The sequence below is a fragment of the Triplophysa dalaica genome, chromosome 8, assembly GCF_015846415.1.
Source record: "Triplophysa dalaica isolate WHDGS20190420 chromosome 8, ASM1584641v1, whole genome shotgun sequence".
Classification (NCBI taxonomy): Eukaryota; Metazoa; Chordata; class Actinopteri; order Cypriniformes; family Nemacheilidae; genus Triplophysa; species Triplophysa dalaica.
The window spans coordinates 10,101,270-10,116,983 of record NC_079549.1 but is presented as its reverse complement, the minus strand read 5'-3'; the positions used below and the strand labels follow the sequence as shown (position 1 = coordinate 10,116,983).

Genomic DNA, 15,714 nt, shown 5'->3' with positions numbered 1-15,714 from the left:
ATGCACACACACACATTTTTTTTGGAAGAATCTTGGCAGTTGGGTAAAACAGATCCTGCCCCAATATTACAATATTACACCCCAATATTACACATTGTTTTTGACTATGTGCATCCATGCAAAAGTTGAATGAATAGGATAAAGAGGCCAAAGTTTTTAAATAATGCAAACACATGTACAGAACTTCAAAACTTTTCATGCTTGTGTCCTTTAATGACGACATGAAATATTGCTGCTCCAGATGGCATTTCATGTAATTCTGCATTTATTTCTTTAGAGAGCATGCAGATATGTTTCCTGCCTGAACACAGTTTAGATGAAGTGTAAGCTCAGCAAATACTTAATTTGTATTGTCAGCATGTTTGTCAAAAACTGTGTGTTTAGACTCCAAGATGATACTGCAGATAAGTCATGCTCTGAACTCAAAAATCATATTTAGAGAAGACCCATAAATAACAGCAGTAACGTTGAACGTGTTCTGTGTTATAATGAACCTTTGACTGAAGCCATTAAGAAGGAAGCTACAACTTAGACAACAAAAGTTTCTCACATAAAACATGTAAATCAAATGCATTATCTATCCTATATTTGATGTTTTCAATTTTGAATACCTATTATTATACCCGTAATGAAAAGCCTCATTGTTTATCTCTTTTTGTATACTTGCGCTCCATTTATTTACCCATGGCTCCACCTGCTGGAAAAAGACTAAAGGTTTTATAATTTGTTATTTTCACATGTTAAGGCTGCAAAGTGTTTCATAAAGTGTTATATTCAAAGTAAGAAAGGTCGCTGTAGTTTTGTTATCTTATACTATCTGTCATGTCAGTTTCTTTTATGGCAGTGGTGGCAAATTCCAGGTTACTATGGTATTTTGGCGAAGAACATTTTGTCAACCAAAAAGAACCGGTCTTTTTTTTGAATTACAAACAATAAAAGCATTATGTACAAAATGTATATTTTTTATTTGACTTTGCTATTTATTTATACTTCGGAATGTACAAGTGTGAACATAAACATTTAAAATCACATTTAAATGTGATTTTTAAAAGCTTGCTAAACGTTCATGACGTCATCAAAACTGCGACAGCGGGTTTGTCATAGCGAAACTGAAGCCGGTGATTAGCAGTGGAGTTTGAAAGCTTCAAAATAAACATGGAAATAATTATTTGTGAAATTCACGGTAAGTACTTTACTGCAGAACACAACGAGTTTGAAATGATTTGTCCTACAAGTCTAGATGTAAAAGTCCTTGTAGTGTATTGTAAAGACTGAATGAAAAAATGATAAGTTCTGTTTCTCAGGCAGCGCATGCTTGTTGAAGACTGGTGTAAAGGACGGGCCGAGTAAAGGCAAGAGCTTTTATGTTTGTACTGCCCGTGATTCAACACCCTGCAACTTCGCACTGCCTACTGAGTGAGTATACAGAGTCATGCATGCAATGTTTAATAAGACAGACAATGCCATGTGTTTTATTGACACATCTGTATGAAAATATGCTGTTTTCTTGTCGGTATAGAATTCCCCCATCTCACTGCCTTCAGCATGAGGACTCTATGGTTGAATTACAAACACTGATATACAATGACAAACATGACAAACACAAGTAAATATAACAACAACAAGTAAAATGTTTTCAAGTTACCTGTATGTTAGAATATGCTGCAATCACTGAAACTGTGCTGTTTTTACTCATTACATATCAGGTTGTTTTATCGCTGCACAGTGGGTAAAACACAGGGACAGAAGTGGTGCGGTTGTGTTCCATGGAGAGAGGTACACACATTTCATTTAGTAATATATTACATAATATCAAAGTTTAGCATATTAACATTTAGAATAAAATAAGTCTTGAGCATCTTTTTGTTAATAACACATGTTCTTGCAGAAAGATCCTGAGGGAAGACCTGATATATCAGACAAAAACCAACCCTCCATCCTCCCTCCAGTCAGAAACCCTTTCAAACTTACCAACAAACAGGACAAAACCCAATGTAGGGCAGATCCGGACAAGGAACGGCATAAAGAAGAGGTGAAACGAGACAATACGCACGTGAACATTGAAGATCTCGAAAAGACTGAAAATGAGGGAGGAAATGCCAAATCAATTGAGACAGAAAGAAGGTTTGTGGGTCAAGGGGGATTGAATGGTGAGGGAGGAAACTGTGCAGTTTCAGATTCCTGGAGGAGCAAGAAACTCCCTGCTGGGATGAAGATAAGGAAGAGAGTGTCTGATGATGAGAGACACGGGGAACCGGCGGAGGACACAAAGTGCCCTGAAAGTCCAAACGGTGCTGAGGAAAGTACAAGTGTTCAAAAGCTGGCGGAAAAAGCAAGTGAATCTTGTAGCATCAAAGACCAGAAGGGGCAGAAGTCTATAGCAACAGGAAGCTCTTCTCAAAGTGCTTCAAAGAGCTCATGTGGACTTGATAAGAAAACTGCAGTAGATAATGAAGCAGAGAAGGATGTCATTCCAAATAAGCAAAGCTCAGATAAAACTCAAAGCAAAAGCAAACCAACCCCAAGCTCTACTCTACAAGATATACCAGTTTCTGAAAAACCGACATGTAATGATCAGAAGACAGAACCAAACCACAGTCAGGAGAAGGGCCACAAGGGTGTCGTGAGCTCTCAGTTTGGTGAGTGGAGTGATGATGATGATGTTCGGGTTGTGTCTGTACATCCTGCCCCCCAGCAGAGAGCTCGGACTGCACCTGTTCAGAAAACACTCACCTCTTACACCGGCTTCCAGTCTGCTACTAAAGTCGAAAGTCAATCTGAGGACCCAGTCACCATTCACAGTCACCTGACAGCCCAGCTCAAGCAGAAGAAGGTTACTCTTTCTTTATTGCATTATTATCAAATTCAACAAATATATCAAGATGTTTTTGAAAGATTTTTATATCTCAAATTTTTCATGTGTTTCTTAGGCTACTCTATCAGTGGTGAATGTATCTGCTCTGCCAGATAAAGGAGAGCGATTGAAAAGTCAGGTGAAGGAGCTGGAAGATGCGTTGGAGTCTCTTAGTCTGACCACAGCTTCTCTGTCCGGTGAGACTGACTTTATTTCTTTAAGGCCGGTTTCACACATCTCCTATAAGTGGTACAATAAATGTGCATAGAGATTTCATACTAAAATAAATCCAGCTTAATGTAATATAATCGTAAATAATTAACCACCTGGTTACAGTTTTGCTTTAAGAGCAGGAATGGTAACAGACTCTTTCTCTGGCTGGCTATATTTAATTATATTGTTAATTATATTGATCATATATTGTTGAGAAAACAAAAAATGAACAAAATTAAACATTAATTTAATTGATAGCATAATTTATTTATTCCCTTTAAAAAAACATTAAATTCAGTAGATATCGTGATTATATTCAGCATTTTTTGGGATGTGATAACTGTGTAGTTAAAATCAGATAATATTGTGAAGACTAGTGAGAAATAATAAAGACTTGGTTATTGGTGAATTTTATACAGTAGCAGACCAGTCAAAAGATTGGAAATGCTTGACTGAAATGTTTCTAATGATTATTAATAATAATCTTTTGATCTCAAGGCGTATGCTTAAATCTGCTGTGCCGACATTAATTTCTTTCATTAGCAACAAATTGCTTTTGAAATTGATGATTTGGACCAGATAATAAGGGAAAAACAGCCAATATAGATAGAATAGCCCTGAATAGAAAAAGAGCTATAATGTAACAGTTTTTTAGATGCTTTTATTTGTAACAAAATTCCCACAGTTACAATTGAGCTACTCTAGTTTTGATGAGTTTAGTATATTCAAAAAGGTGGAAAAGTAGAAATAAAGAAGTGTTTTTTTTACTAGAATCCGAAAGAGCTTTATTGCCAAGTATGTTTGCACATACAAGGAGTTTGTTTTGGTGACAGGAGTGTCCAGTACACAGAAACAGGAACAACAGTACACAGCGACCACATCACAATAGAATACAGTACACAGATGATTTAAAGAAGGGCCTATGGGGTATAAAAAAATTAAGAATACAAAACAATAAAATAAGATAAAGATATAGAGAGAAAAGCTATGTGTGTATGTAAATATGTACGAGTAAAAAATAAGAATAGTCTATTGTAGGACAAGGTATGTGCTATATAAAGCAAGGTGAAATATATTTACAGAAAAAGCTGTCATTGTTAAGACAGGCATCAATGGTGCTTATGCAAGCAGTGTGAAACACGCCAAACAACTACTCTTAGTTGCTTCATGAAATGTGAAGAAATCCTTCTTATTTAATTATAGAGTCTCAAGATAAAGACAAACCCAAGGCAGAGCAGAAACCCACACCCATCCAGTCCAATCCATTTAGCCGACCTGGAGGCACCAAGTTCTTACCCACAGCTGCAGCCCAGGAGGCCTCAGGCAGCTCACTGGGCCTGAACATGAGCCAGACCTACTCGCAGGTGTTTGGAGGTATGGGTTTCAATTACATTCCTCTTACAATTGATTTTCCATGTCATTTCATTTGCAAATGTATTAAATGATGGTTTGGCTGGCCGTGTGTGCAGTGAATGCTCAGGACCAGGCCTTCTACGGAGGCCGGATGACTGAGAACAGACTGTTAGCTGTCCGCAATGCCACCACTGAGACTATCGACCATCTGCACAACTCGCTGGAGTCCTGCCCCTCAGAGGACACGGAAGCACAGGATCCCAAAGGAATCAAGGCAAGTGTACATATACAGTATTATTCTGTATTTATCCTATCCTGTGTAGTGCAGGATATGTGATGTGCACGTGTAGTGACAGTAGCAGGATGATTTTACCTCACTAGGTGGAACTGATGCCCCATCAGAGGAGAGCTCTGACCTGGCTGCTGTGGAGAGAGACACAAAAGCCCTGTGGAGGAATTCTGGGTAATTCTCAATTTAATCAACCAAAAAAATTATCTGGAAATCGGTAATGTGACATTGTTCATAAAGCTCTGAAAGCGAAGTTATAACCAATTCAGTACATTTTGGAGTGTTGTGTCACCAAAATTGTTTTGTCTTAAGCTGATGACATGGGCCTGGGCAAGACCCTCACTATGATCGCTCTCATTCTGTCTCAGAAGAAGAAAGATGAAAAATTAGAGGAATGGATCTCTAAAAATGGTATTTATCCCTGAATCATTGCCCACAGAAACTCCAAGTGTATGTGCAGATGGTAAATTATGACTTGTCGTCCTCAGATTCAACCCTTGTGGCCTCTCAGGGGACATTGATCATCTGTCCTGCTTCTCTGGTGCATCACTGGAAGATAGAGATTGAAAAGCGCGTGAAGAGCAATCAACTCAGTGTGTGCTTGTACCATGGCCCCAACCGACAGAGGAGTGCTAGCGTGTAGGGTGCACACTTACTGATATTTTTGTGTGATGTCTTTGGTCGATTCGAATCTAAATTGTGGTTGGTCTTGATTCATAAATTGAGTTTATCACAAAACTCATGTTGTGGGACTCCACCGTATCTGCAGTGCTTTAAGGAATAGTAGACCCAGTACTCTATATTGTAATTACTCTTTTTCAGATTGGAGTTTCTCTCATGTAGACACAAATGTAAATCTTTGGGGATGTCACGCTCGAAAATGACAGATGTCAGTTTTTGGGTTTGGTTTTATAAGCTTGCTTATACATATTTTCAGTTGCTATAATATGTAGCTTATCTGTCTTTCCACCAGCCTTGCTGAGCATGATGTGGTGATCACCACATACAGTCTGGTCTCAAAGGAGATCCCTGTTAGGAAGGAAGATGCAGAAAAGCCTTCTCAGGATTCTGATCGTGTGGTATGATATGTTTATCTTGGACACTTGTTATAGATTTATTTAACCAACACGTTAACAAAATGTATATTTTTGCTGTTGTAGACTTCAGACATGCCTCCCCTCTTGCGAGTTGCATGGGCACGCATGATTCTTGATGAGGCCCACAACATTAAAAACCCTAAAGTCCAGACGTCCATGGCGGTGTGTAAGCTGCGGGCCAGATCCCGCTGGGCTGTCACCGGAACCCCCATTCAGAACAACTTGCTGGATATGTATTCACTGCTGAAGTACGATATGATGACATTGCTCACTAGCTACAGAAGATACATTTTTATTTCCTGTGATGGGTGGGGATTGACTTGTAACGATACTTTTAAATTGATTCGATTTTTATGTGTAGTACTGTCTTCATGTGCTGTGCAGATTTCTGAGATGTTCTCCGTTCGATGAGTACAAGCTTTGGAAAGCTCAGGTGGATAATGGCTCAAAGAGAGGAGGAGAGAGATTGAACATTCTTACCAGAACGCTGCTGCTCCGAAGAACCAAAAACCAGCTGGACTCTGATGGCAAACCACTGGTACATGCACACACACACACACATGCAAACAAAGACAGCATGTCTGTGAGCTTTTAAACAGTCCAAGTTAACATATGCTTAGCCCAGTGGTCAATAAAACCTTTGTGTTGTTGTTGTAGGTTTGTCTGCCTGATCGCACATGTGAGGTCCACAGGTTAAAGCTGTCTGAAGATGAGCAGGCCGTGTATGATGTTGTGTTTGCACAATCCAGGTATACCATAATCCAGCCTGGCATCTAAATGCGTGTTTCGTAGATTTCTTGACGTTTGTACACGTGATGTGGAAATCTTTGTGGTTTGTTTTGTTCTTTTATAGGTCCACACTACAGAACTACCTTAAAAGACATGAGGGAGGAGAAACTAAAAAGGGAGACCATAGTAATCCCTTTGAAAAAGGTAAGGACAGTTTGTTGTACCATGGACTGACTTGTTATGGACATCATGTTCTCTTGTTCAGTCGATTGAAATGATTAACTTTTGCATTTGGGTATGTGCATTTTGGTCATTTTGACGACTGCTTGACAGATCAGTCAACTGAGATAGTGGCAATTTGTTCCCATTCAATTGCTGTTTTAATAAAACCCACAATGGCACGTGAATAATTACAATACTGACAATTTTTTAAATGTTTTGCAGCTAAAAAAAACTATATATTTTTTTGAATGATTAATTATTGCTGTCATTATCAAGGACTCTTGAATGCATCTTTGTTACCGTGTAAACAAATAAAGTGATGCCAAGTATTCTAGGTGACATCACCTACTTAATAGTCCTGCCGCGGTAAGGAAATTTCCCTTGCAGTAAATATGGGTGGCACAATAGCGCGGTTGGCGGTATTACCGCACCCACCCACCCACTTTTATTTTTTTTGCAAATTACCTGAGTGAATTATCAATATATTAGTGCATTTAAAGATTTATTGATCAGTTGTTACCATGTAGTATATATATATATATATATATATTTTGTTTTTTAATGACAGAGAGACAGGTTATACTTCTTTTTTGTTTATTGTTAAATTCAGAACAGAACACCATGAACCATGCCTTGAATCTGAAAAATGAAAAACTAAATTAGCCTATCACCTAAAAACAGTTTAAATAAAAATACAGCAAATAAAAAGATAAAATCAAAATAAATAGGCTATTACTTCACTTGAGCATTAACTTTTTAAATGAAAGAGAGACAGGTTATAAAAAAGTTTTGTCCAATGCTAAATGCCGAACATGCATTCAAAGTAGTACAAAACAGCGGTTAACGCGACAACTCTACTAGTTGATGCTTAATTTAGGTGTGAGTTTATTATTACAGTTAATAAAGATCAAGGGGTTTATCAGAGTGTTCATTTATGATTCAGAGATAATAGACAGCTGGTTTGTTCTTGTGTTTAAGTCGCTCGGGAGTTTGGGATGTCTCAGCAGGATACGATGTCTTCTTCACAGCAGAATCAGGCCTCCAGCACCATCCACATTCTCTCACTCCTGCTGCGACTTCGACAGTGCTGCTGTCACCTGTCTCTGCTCAAAAAGGTGACGGTTTCTCTCACACACACTCACTTTTACAGACATCAAGGACTTAGACAAAGTTTCAATAGTGTCTGATTGCGGAGTGCAAGACAGAGGCGTAACTGGTAATGGGCGGAACTTGTAATGGGCAGAACCTGTAATTGTCCAAATCACACGGAACAACGCGAGATATCAAAAATGAGATGTTGACAAGATCACCTTCTTATTTTATGCTTTAATAGTATGTACTGGTTTTTGACGGAAAAAGTAAATATTTTGGATTCATGGAGCAAGTGTGTGCACTGATACAAACGCGAAACTAAAGTCACGACTGTTTCCTTAGGACACTATAATTATTAACAAAGACAAACAGCATCTTGTTTTTACATTTAAGCATTTCTTTATTAATCACTTATTGTGTATTATTAACTGTGTAGTTTAATTAATTCAGCGACGCATCATTTGGCCTATTTATTAATTTTGTGCAGCGCAAGTAGACTCCGCCCTCTAGCGGTGTTACTACTCGCTCCGTACCGGTAGCAGCTTTTAATTGCTTTTCTTCTCCAGATGTATGCGTGATATCCTTTGTGACACACCATTACAAGACAGGAAGGAAATATTAACTCTGGGTTTATTTACATGTGGAACATTCGACCATCTGTGACGTCCAACATCCGATTCCTACCGGGAACACTCTTCAACGTTGCACAGGAAAACACAATGGCATGATAGTAAAATACTCCCTCTGCTGGCCACCTCCACATTACAACACTACATTACTACATAATGTCACAGTTTATATGTGTGACACAAGTTCAGTTTAATAAACAAATAAATTAAAAAGATTACGTTTGTTATACACAATTTCTGAAGATGTTAGAGTTCTAAATATTTCAGCATACTTCAACAAATCTTCATTTAAGAAACACACAATGCATTCATTTATTAATTGTTTATTAGTTATATATACATCCCTTTTTTCTTTTTCACTCATTCACTCCCCCAACCATTCATTCATTCACCCCCGCAGCCATTCACTCATTCACAAAAAATAATTGCATACGTTAATGTTGACAGCCCTAGTTTTAATAAATTGTAGACGAAACGATACAAATATGTGTGTTACTCTACTATTGCATGAAAATTACTTAAACTATTAAATTTAAACTTTAATCTCGGGAAAATATCCTTACCGCTGTATCTATACTATCTGCCATCTCGCCGACAATGTGAAGTTTTTGATATCTCGCGTTGTTCTGTGTGATTGCGACAATTACAGGTTACGCCCATTACAAGTTCCGCCCATTACCAGTTACGCCTCTGTCTTGCACTCCGCAATCAGACCCCACTCCAAAGTTTGGCTGGTTAACATGGTCACAACAGCCCCTGCTGGTAGCTGCTGTAACTACGCCATATGGTGGAGACTGAATGTAGGTTGTTAACATGACATGGAAATGAGGCAAATCGCAAAATTCTTCTAAAGTGTGCTTAAATTTTTTAATAAATACATCAGTCATAATTTTACAAGTGTCTTTTCTATGAAATGTTAATCATTTTTTTCATTTGTATATTTCTAAAGGGGGTAGGAACTTGATACATTTTGTCACTGAAAACCAAGTCTTTCGGTTTGATACCAGATCCTAATTTTAAAATCGGGCAAATCCACAATAACATTAATTTGCTAGAAAGACCCCATTCAAGATCATGTTACTGAAGCCCATGTGAGGCAGATGACTTGTGTACATGGTCAATTTGTCTGTTGTGCTCTTGACAGGTTAGCTAGAAACAGCAAGTCATTAGCGGAGACAAAATGGCGAATCGTCCTTCGTTGTGACTGACAATGTCCACTGGTGTGAACTGCACTGTCACACAAGAGGACAAGGTCTTTTTTAACAGCATTTCAAACAATTAAATAATAATTATTTAACTCATTTCTCATTCATTTTTGATAATTTGTGGTGTTCACAAATGTTATGGTTACGAATAGTTATGAATAAAAAAAAGCAGAAATGTAGAAAATGTATTGTTGTAAGGGTCATGAAAATACATAAAATGTGGTTCTACTTTCGTTTAGAGACGAAAAGAATTGAGGGAGAAAAATAGATGTAGGAAGAGAGACCACACAGATCTAAAGAGAGAAAATGATTGATGATTCAAGGAGGAGATCCTTAGAGAAAGACACAGAAGGAAAATAGAATCAAAATGATTCCTTATAGAAAGAGAAGCCTTATACTTTATAAAATGAATTAACATCTTAATGAATATATTTTGAATTACAATAAGCTGTGCTGTACAGTAGGGAGACACTAGAAAAGTTGCAGTAACATATTGATTGTTTACTAGGGGAAACTTTTTATTTTTTTTTACCTTAGATTGTAATGTTTTGTCCAATAATTTATTAATTTATATATTTACATTTTTAAAACATTGTCAAAGTTAAATAAAAAAAGTGTGATGTAAGGGTTTCTTGAAAGGACATTTTTACTGCATATTCGTCAACTACCAATAGACAGTGGTTAAAAATACCCATACTTTTAAACAAAATAAGATTTGAAATCACAAACTTTCAGAGGTCCAACCAAGCAAGTGCCTTTTTAGATGAATGAACAATCTCTCAAGATAGTTCTCTCTGGGTGACCTCTTTGACTGACAGAAAATGATGTGTTCAACAGACCCTGGATCAGTCAGAGATGCAGGGGGACGGTGTGACTCTGTCTCTAGAAGAGCAGCTGTGTGCTTTATCTCTGGCTGAGCCTGCAGACTCTGATCAGAAGGACATGGTCTCGCTGAACGGCAGCCGCTTCCGTTCAGAGGTCTTTCAGGAGAGTCGTGAAAGCACTAAGGTGACCGATCACACATGTACTATGTGTGTAAAGCCTCTGCAGTATATTCTCATGTATAATAATATGTGTTATGTACTGATGATGTTGTTTTATTTTAGATATCAGCCATTTTGACAGAGTTAAGAGTGATTCGAAAGAAAGATCACAAGAGGTACGTAACCTGCAGTTATAAAGTATTTTGGTTCACACAAAAATTAATTTAATGATGATACTCATTAACTCTCATGTTTTTGCATTATTCTTACGGTTCTTTTCCATGCAATGAAAGTAAAACTGGATGCACACTGTGTAATTTTAAATAGTCCTTTATGATTGTTGCTATCAAATGCATACTTCAATGGTCCAATGGAGACTGTAGCCTTAAAATCACATATAGTTCCATAAAAACATCACATAATTCAGATTATTTCTTAAGCCATTTATTATTGATGATCTTCTTACGTTTTCTTAATTGGTTGGCAGTGTGATTGTGTCTCAGTGGACCAGTATGCTGCAAATAGTTGCTGGTCACTTGAAAAAAATGGGCCTTAAATTTGCTGTAATTGACGGCACGGTCAATCCCAAACGCAGAATGGATCTAGTAGAGGAGTTTAACACCAACCCTAAAGGGCCGCAGGTATTTGTCTCATTCTGTCACATAATTGAGGTCAAAGAGTGTCATAGATTTTAATTTATTTATAATATGTTAAACAATTGGTACTCTCAATAACTGGTTTAAGTGTTTCGCCCACTTAAATGAAGAAACATTGGGATGTTTTGTAATGTAGGTGATGCTGGTATCTTTGTGTGCTGGAGGAGTGGGTCTAAATCTGATCGGAGGAAATCATCTTTTCCTAATGGACATGCACTGGTGAGATGTTTTTGAAAATGTGAATCATTAACAGTGTTGTTCCATTGAAGATCTGAATCCTTTCCACTTGTTAGCGTTTGTGAATGCTGAGATGTCAGTGTTATAGGGTACTCTGAAACCACAGACAGACTTGTTTACTAAATAACTTAAGTTCGCCTAGAAGTACAAACTCAGTTCTCAGGTCTGAATTCTCTTGTTGTGTTAATGAGTTGTGCCTTTATTCACAGGAACCCAGCACTTGAGGACCAGGCCTGTGATAGAATCTACAGGGTGGGACAACACAGAGATGTTACAATACATAGGTGAAGATCAAAATTTATGTCTGTTTAAAGGGATAGTTCACCTTAAAATGAAAATTCTGTCATCATTTACTCACCCTCAAGTTGTTCCAAACCTGTATACATTTCTTTGTTCTGTTGAACACAAATAAATATGTTTGAAAGAATGTTAGGAAAGAAAGCAGTTCTAGGGCACCTCTGACTACCACACATCTACTTTGGTAGTCAATGATGTCACAGAACTGAAAATGCAACATTATTCCAAATATCTTCCTTTGTGATCAGCAGTTTGGAACAACTTGAGGGTGAGTAAAAGAAGACGGAAGTCAAATACTAAATTTGTGGTTGAATGTCCCACAGGTTTGTCTGTGAAGGGACAGTGGAGGACAAGATCTCCTCTTTACAGGAGAAAAAGAAGGAGCTGGCCCAGAAAGTCTTGTCTGGAACAGGATCATCATTCACTAAACTGTCTCTAGCAGATCTCAGGGTCATCTTTGGTGTGTGATTGAGATTTTATTGTAGAGGACCAATTTACATTGTCAGCCTGATTTTATCCGTTGTTATCTTTTCTATTGCATTTCTTGGAAAAAGGAAATGCGTTAAGCCAAGACTGTACAGTATTATTCAAACACTGCATATTTATTTTGAATAAATTTAATGACACCAATGACACTGTGTGTCTGTTTTTTGTATACCATTAATAACAGACTGAGCAACACATGTTTAACTTAATGAGTGTGTGGGTATGTTGGATAGCACAAGAAAAAGTTTTAGTAAATGTGGTGTATGCAGAATGTAGTCATAAATCTAATTCTTGGGGAAAGATGTTCTGAAGAATGTTGGTAACTAAACCACAGTGTTACTCATTGACTCGTGTTGGTTTTGTGTCCATACAATAGATTTGAATGGATGCTGTTGATGTTCGGTAACCAACATTCTTCAAAATATATATTCATATTTATATTGGTTTGAAATGACAAGAGGGTTAGTAAATTATGACAGATTTTTCAGTTATGGGTGAACAATCCCTTAAAGTCTATATGGGGTTCTGCCTAGCAAGTCACAGCAAAGTCTCCTCAGTAAACCGTTGACTGTGGTAGACAGGCGGGATGAGTAACGTGCCGAGGTTTTGTCCAAAGTGAGACGTATGGCGAACAACAATTACACGGTTTATTATGGTTTTAAGGGATTTAACGTGAGCTGAACGGACTTTTATTTTGATAGCAAGGCAGAATTAAATCTATTTTATAGTTTACGTCATGACTTAACACGAATGCGAGTGAAATATTTCACTGTTATATCACATTTATCTTTGGTTTCATTCTCGGGTCGTATTTTTGCTCCAAACTTAAACGTTTTGTTACAGTCCAATATTGTCTGTAACAACTGTTAGTTGTCTCATCTCTACCGATCCCTTCTACACATAAGTAGCATTCGTTATTTATGGCAGATTTCCTCGATGTGTGGAAATTGAGGTAGGTCACATTTACTCTCTCCTCACGAATGGCGCATATATGACAGCTCGGAAGAACAGCGGTTAAATCCACAATGTGTCCGATTCATGACCGCACGCCTGTGTGTGTATATTCATCCTGTGGATCATGCCACGCCCAGTGGATAATCTACTGCAGATATGTAAATATGCGGATCAGAGCGATTCTTGCTGATTTGATTAGTTTTGCGTGCATTAGTCAAACCTGCTCTCATTTCAACCCTTAAAACTTCGTTTTCCTTTCTGTTATTTGAGCTGACAGTGCGTTTTATATACGAGAGATTTCCGAATCACTAACATCCATCAAACAAACGGAAAAAAATCACGCAGTGTCATTTACCGATGCAGACGTTTATGTATGAATGACGATAGCAAAATATATATGATTTAATAATAAATCAATATGAGGATAACCAATTTAACGCCGATTCAAAAATAGATCAGTCATATTCACTCCGTCCTTCAGTATGGACTTACATTTACATTTAGAAGACGCTTTTATCCAAAGCGACTCACAAATGAGGTAAACAATAGAAGCAATTGGAACAATATAAGGACAACAAAAAACATAAGGGCAGTAAAACTGGTCTCAGTCTGTCTGGTGCAGTAAAACTGGGCTAAGGTTACACATGTCAAAGGTGTCCCTCACCTGTTTAACATTCTAAAAACAGATACTGACAGAAAGTGTTTGTGTTATAGGGTTTTATATAGAGGAAGGGAATTTTTAGCTGCATCTGGAAGGATGAATGAGTCATTTACATCCCTTATGACAGATCAGTCTCTGCATCAGGAGATTTTGGCTCCTCTAGCATTCATGCAGTGATACAAGGCTAGTATAAAACGTTTTATGCAAGTCTGGAAAAAAAGTAATTGTGGTTAAAATATTGAAGGTAGTCTTAAGATTTAAGGTGTCTTCCTCCCATCCCAAACAAACTTAAACACAAAATGATATCTTAACTCATGCAGTGTTTTTCCATTGTAGGGTTAACAAAGCGATGCTCTTTTAAACCACTCCGCTATGTCCCACTCTTCTAAGCCTCGATCCCAACCCTGTGGTTTTTGTGACAAGTCTTCTCCCAAAGAACGGTCAACTACGGTCAGCAGGCACCAGCGAATGCACACTGATGCAAAGCCTTTCAAATGCCCATACTGTGACAAAAGCTTTAGCCTATCTTCCGGTTTGGTTCTGCACAAACGCACCCATGCTGGGGAGAAACCTCATACGTGCCGGATCTGCTCCAAGACCTTTATTTCATCTTCTCATTTAGCACTCCACATGCGCTCACACAATGGAGAAAGAAAGTACAAATGCAGCATATGTTCCAAAATGTTCATGCAGTCCTCCCAGCTTTTGTGCCACAAGGCCACCCACTCAGGGGAGAAGCCTTTCAAATGCCCCGACTGCAACAAGAGCTTTGGCCGAGCCTCGCACTTGAAAACTCATCGGAGGCTACACACAGGTGAAAAGCCTTTCAAATGTGCACAGTGTGACAAGGCTTTCACGCAGAAGGCCGGACTTGTAATTCACATGCGCTTGCACACAGGCGAGAGGCCTTTTAAATGCGACAAGTGTGGGAAGGCCTTCCGCACATCAGCCCACCTGCTTAACCATCAAGCTCTGGAGTTGGGTGAGGGCAGGTACATGTGTACCACATGTCACAAGGGCTTCAGGTCAGTGTCGATGCTGAAACAACATGAAAGAAGCCACCAGAACAGCGGGACGCTCTGTTGTAGCGTGTGCGCGGATGCATTCGCACGCTCCTCTTATCTGCAGCTGAAACTGCACATACGCAACGGAGAGCAAATTTATCATTGCAAGTTGTGCAACAAGATATTTATAAAGATGTCCACCTTTGAGAAACACTGCAGAATGCACCAGAAGCAGACGGATGCAGGACAATCGGAGAGCGAAAATGAGGAAGGTGAACATGATCCCCCATTTCAGCCTTATGTCACAGGTTCATCAACATGCTCGAAATCAGAAGTCAACACACGTTCTAAAACAAGAGCCAAAATTAGGAGTACAATGGAAAACTAAATTCTATGCAGCTTCATTGTCATGTACATAATGCACAGTGTATGTATGCACAAAATGTTTTGATGCTCATCATTGCATAGAATAATAATGAAGAGATGTATTTACACAAAGATTTTTGAGTCATACAGAACTTGATATTTACACAGGACTTGATAAAATATGTATTTTTCACCCTATGATGATTTTCAACATGATGCTAAACAATGCTTTTAAAACATTTACTGCTTTGTTGTACAGCCTTCAAATTATATAAACTAAAACCTACTGCTACTGCTACACATTTAAAAATAAATTAAGTCAACCATATAACGGTATTTCCCTTTCTGTCGGTCTCTCAACGTTGTGTCGAGAACGACAGATGGGGT

At 38.1% G+C, this 15,714-nt stretch overlaps 2 protein-coding genes across 3 annotated transcripts; both read left to right on the top strand.

Annotated features, from left to right (window-relative positions):
- Positions 1-1,053: 1,053 nt before the first annotated feature.
- ttf2 (transcription termination factor, RNA polymerase II) lies at positions 1,054-12,476 on the top strand. 2 transcript variants are annotated; one of them, XM_056755877.1, is made up of 23 exons: positions 1,054-1,183; positions 1,305-1,416; positions 1,520-1,606; positions 1,707-1,776; positions 1,889-2,833; positions 2,931-3,051; positions 4,271-4,441; positions 4,537-4,694; positions 4,802-4,883; positions 5,022-5,120; positions 5,198-5,348; positions 5,683-5,788; positions 5,870-6,054; positions 6,191-6,344; positions 6,464-6,555; positions 6,660-6,739; positions 7,736-7,872; positions 10,521-10,691; positions 10,790-10,842; positions 11,154-11,307; positions 11,459-11,541; positions 11,769-11,843; positions 12,180-12,476. In XM_056755877.1, the coding sequence occupies exons 1-23, from the start codon at positions 1,156-1,158 to the stop codon at positions 12,322-12,324; spliced, it is 3,459 nt and encodes a 1,152-aa protein (XP_056611855.1). In that variant the 5' UTR covers positions 1,054-1,155; the 3' UTR covers positions 12,325-12,476. The 2 variants fall into 2 exon arrangements, with proteins under 2 accessions (XP_056611855.1, XP_056611856.1); XM_056755878.1 differs by having other exon boundaries at positions 1,090-1,183; positions 1,309-1,416.
- A 606-nt stretch (positions 12,477-13,082) lies between these two features.
- LOC130427799 (gastrula zinc finger protein XlCGF64.1) lies at positions 13,083-15,714 on the top strand. Its single transcript, XM_056755474.1, has 2 exons — positions 13,083-13,294; positions 14,294-15,714. Exon 2 carries the CDS (start codon positions 14,330-14,332, stop codon positions 15,347-15,349), a length of 1,020 nt encoding a protein of 339 aa, XP_056611452.1. The 5' UTR covers positions 13,083-13,294; positions 14,294-14,329; the 3' UTR covers positions 15,350-15,714.